Source organism: Limulus polyphemus, unplaced genomic scaffold, assembly GCF_000517525.1.
Source record: "Limulus polyphemus unplaced genomic scaffold, Limulus_polyphemus-2.1.2 Scaffold5255, whole genome shotgun sequence".
In the NCBI taxonomy this organism is placed as follows: domain Eukaryota; kingdom Metazoa; phylum Arthropoda; class Merostomata; order Xiphosura; family Limulidae; genus Limulus; species Limulus polyphemus.
Genome location: NW_013670865.1, coordinates 53524 through 57337, shown reverse-complemented (window position 1 = coordinate 57337; position 3814 = coordinate 53524). Strand labels below are relative to the sequence as shown.

Here is a 3814-nt window from a genome sequence, read left to right as displayed (position 1 = left end):
TATATATATACACACCTCAAAATATTTCTAGTCACCAGACAATGCTCTGAGCCAGTAAACAAGCCTTAATATATTTCTTGCTATAATTTACTTCTTAAAGGCTCAGGTTTGTAGACAAGAAAACAAGGAAAAGTGCAGCACCAGTTCAGCATGAATGGCACCATCTCCAAATGTGGTTATAGCTAACAATTCTCAATTCAATCTGTGATTTACAGAATAACTTTAACAGAAAAAGATTCATTTTCTGAAATTGTTCAGCAAAAAAAAGGATCACATGTTAACCCAATATTTTAAAAAGCATTATAATTAAAGAACACAAATTCTACAAGTATGTACAGGCACGTTGGACCCACAGTAAGTCTGTTCCCACATTAAAACATAAAGCAGCAGAGATATGTAGAAACGACAATAACAGTCACTGATAACACGCACTACACAGCTTTACACTAATGTCAAAAGCTTTCTACAAAACTTGCAGGAAATAATCCCACTCTGCCTGTCCTTTGCAGAGTCCCTTTGTACCAACCATCATCACGTTTTTTGTGAACATAAACCACATCTCCAATTTTTAGCTCAAGTTCATATTCACTGTTGGGAGGGTAAGGCACAATGCAGCGAAACCTGAGAAAAGAAACTTGTCTGTTAGCCAAGACTCGGTAGAAGCATAATTTAAGAACAACTGTATATACAAAAATTATATGAGAATATTAAAGCTTGATCTGCTTTACAATAAGACTAGTGATAATATAGTGGATAACTAAAAGTAAGATGCAATGTTCAGTAAAAACATCTAATCATAAGTGTGATGATACTGATGTGGATAATAATGACAAACATTAATTAACAAGAATACAGACTGAAGATAAACTAATGTAAACTGATCTATGTCACCATTAATACTAACATGCAAACACATGGATTAATGTTGAATATACAAATACTATTTTAACAAGAATAATCAATGAACATTCTTATATAACTGTTAGAAAGAACAACATAAAGCATCATTATTATGAACATGCAACCTTGATAAAACAATTAGAATCAAATTATAAAGATTAAAAATTATATACACTATGTCTAAACAGTAAGATATGAAAAATAAGAATTATACATATTGTACAGAAATGATAAAAATCAAACAAATAGAAATGAATTATTAAAGATGCAGACAATAAAAATTATATGTATTGTACAAAAACAACAAGGTATAAATACATTGTGCTTAAACCAAAGAACAACAATTACATGTATTATGTAAAAACAATAAAAATGTGATACATAATTTTGAAATAATAATTAAGCACATTGTACAGAAGCAATAAGGTTCAAATATACTATGTTGCAATAGCGAGTCAAACAAGAAGAATAAAAAATACTGAGCCTAAACAAGTAGAATCAAACATACTGGACAAAAACAATAAACTTCAAACATGTAATACAAGAACAACAAGGATAATAAAAACAGTGGAACAATAGATTCAACAACAGGGTACAACATAAGTGCTATTTATGTAAAAGCCCACCTTTCCTGAACAAGAGGAGCAGGCTGCTTGGCCCGGGAGCAGGGCTTGGGGATAGACACCAAGTTGGTGCTGTCTAAGGAACTAGTTTTTTTATGGGATACTTGTTTCACCTGTAGAACCTCACTGGGACATGATCCAGACCTGTAACATCAAATAAAATTGAATTAAAACAATCTAACTTCTTTAGAGCATCAACTTATGTATAAAACAGCCTATGAATTGAATAATTTTACTAAACAAATTTCTAAGCTGTGAGACCATCCAGATGTAAATTGACTTATTTCAGCAATTATATAACCTCCTTTAAACTCAGAGTACATCCCAGTTATAAATCAACCTACTGCTTTAGTCATATTTTTTTTTATATAACCTAGGTTCAAAACAAACTAATGTTTTAGCAACAACAACCTGATCTTCTAAGGCAACTACATATATAAAACAATGAACTTCTTACACCTTCTCAGCTCTGACACCATCTCAGGTTAAAAAATCAACCTACTGTTTTAGTCTTACTTTCATACCCTAAACACTGAGGCCATCCTAGGAGTAAGTCAACCTACTGCTTTAGTCATACTTTCATACCCAAAACACTGAGGCCATCCTAGAAGTAAATCAATCTACTACATTAGTCCTACTTTCATACCCTAAACACAGGGGCCATCCTAGGAGTAAGTCAATCTACTACTTTAGTCCTACTTTCATACCCAAAACACTGAGGCCATCCTAGGAGTAAGTCAACCTACTGCTTTAGTCCTACTTTCATACCCTAAACACAGGGGCCATCCTAGGAGTAAGTCAATCTACTACTTTAGTCCTACTTTCATACCCAAAACACTGAGGCCATCCTAGGAGTAAATCAACCTACTACATTAGTCCTACTTTCATACCCAAAACACTGAGGCCATCCTAGGAGTAAGTCAACCTACTGCTTTAGTCCTACTTCCTTCCTCTAAACCAATGGTTCTTAACTTTTTCTTTTTTTTTGGCTGCAACCTAAATTCTGGTTGCAGGGAGAACTCGGAGATTCATGTCTTCAGATAGGTCCTCTTGGCACAGCCACTGATGGACTACAAAGGAAAGTTCAGACAGTCACTGAAGTGACCTGGTTACTCAGTTTTGGGTTGCAACCCAAGGGTTAAGAACCACTGTTCTAAACACTGTAGCCTTTCTAGAAGTAAATAAATTTACTGCTATAGCCCTACTTTTATCTACTAAACACTGTGGTCATGCTAAGAGTAAAAACATTTACTGCTTTACATTCTACTTTCATCTTCTAAGCACTGTAGCCATCCTAAATATAATCAACTGACTGCTTTAGCCCTAATTTTATCTACTAAACACTGTGGTCATGCTAAGAGTAAAAACATTTACTGCTTTACATTCTACTTTCATCTTCTAAATACTGAAGCCATCCTAGGAAGAAATCAATTTACTGCTTTAGTCCTACGTTCATCTTCTAAACACTGAAGCCATCCTAAATATAATCAACCGACTGCTTTAGTCCTACTTTTATCCTCTAAGTGTGGAGGCTTCTTTAGGTATAAGCAAACACAAAGTTAGGATCAAGATTTTTCAACAGCACTGATAATCTCTGTGTATTACTGACAAAACAAAAAAAGTGTGAGAATAAATCAACTGAATGTTTGAAATTTAGGTTCTTGAAGATGGTAACTCAATCTGTATTTGTAAAATAGTCTATATTATTTTCTAATGTTAAGAAACCAAATTAAGATTAGTTCTATTTGCATGATTTTTATGGCACTGTTTTTTTTTGTTTTTTTATTCTTTTTTCAAATTTTGGGTTTTGATAGTTCATGAAAAATAACCCAGCCACTGGGGGTGCAAGCCAGCACAACTCGGTGCCGGTCCAAAGCCCGGATAAATGGGGATGGTTGGCATCAGGAAGGGCATCCGGCCGTAAAAACCCTGCCAAAACCAAAAAAATGACAGTTTATTTGAATGTAGCCTCGGAAAATGCCAGGGTGTCCCCTGTATGCGACGCGCGCGCGCGCGCGATAAACTTAAAAGGGTAAACTCCTTTAAGTATCTTCGGTCCTATGTGGCATCAAACGGTACACTCGACTCTGAAATAAGCCATAGAATCCAGTCGGAACGGAGAAATTGGAAAAATGCGTTGGGAGTGCTATGCGACAATGAGATCAGCGCAAGGGTGAAAGGAAAGGTCTATAAAACCGTTGTGAGACCTGCGATGATGTATGGAGCGGAAGCCTGGCCCATCAAAAAGGCTCAAGAAGAGAAATTAGAGGTAGCCGAGATGAAAATGTTGA

The 3814-nt window shown here is 35.3% G+C and overlaps 1 protein-coding gene across 1 annotated transcript in view; it reads right to left on the bottom strand.

The window, feature by feature from the left end:
- Window positions 1-452: 452 nt before the first annotated feature.
- The window catches only part of LOC111089112 (SH3 domain-containing RING finger protein 3-like), a gene marked incomplete at its 5' end in the record, with an annotated part of 49169 nt that continues 45807 nt past the window's right edge, over window positions 453-3814 (bottom strand). The window contains 2 exons of the mRNA XM_022400937.1: window positions 453-621; window positions 1527-1667. Coding sequence (XP_022256645.1) covers window positions 453-621; window positions 1527-1667 — 310 coding nt within the window. The remainder of the gene's footprint in view (window positions 622-1526; window positions 1668-3814) is intronic.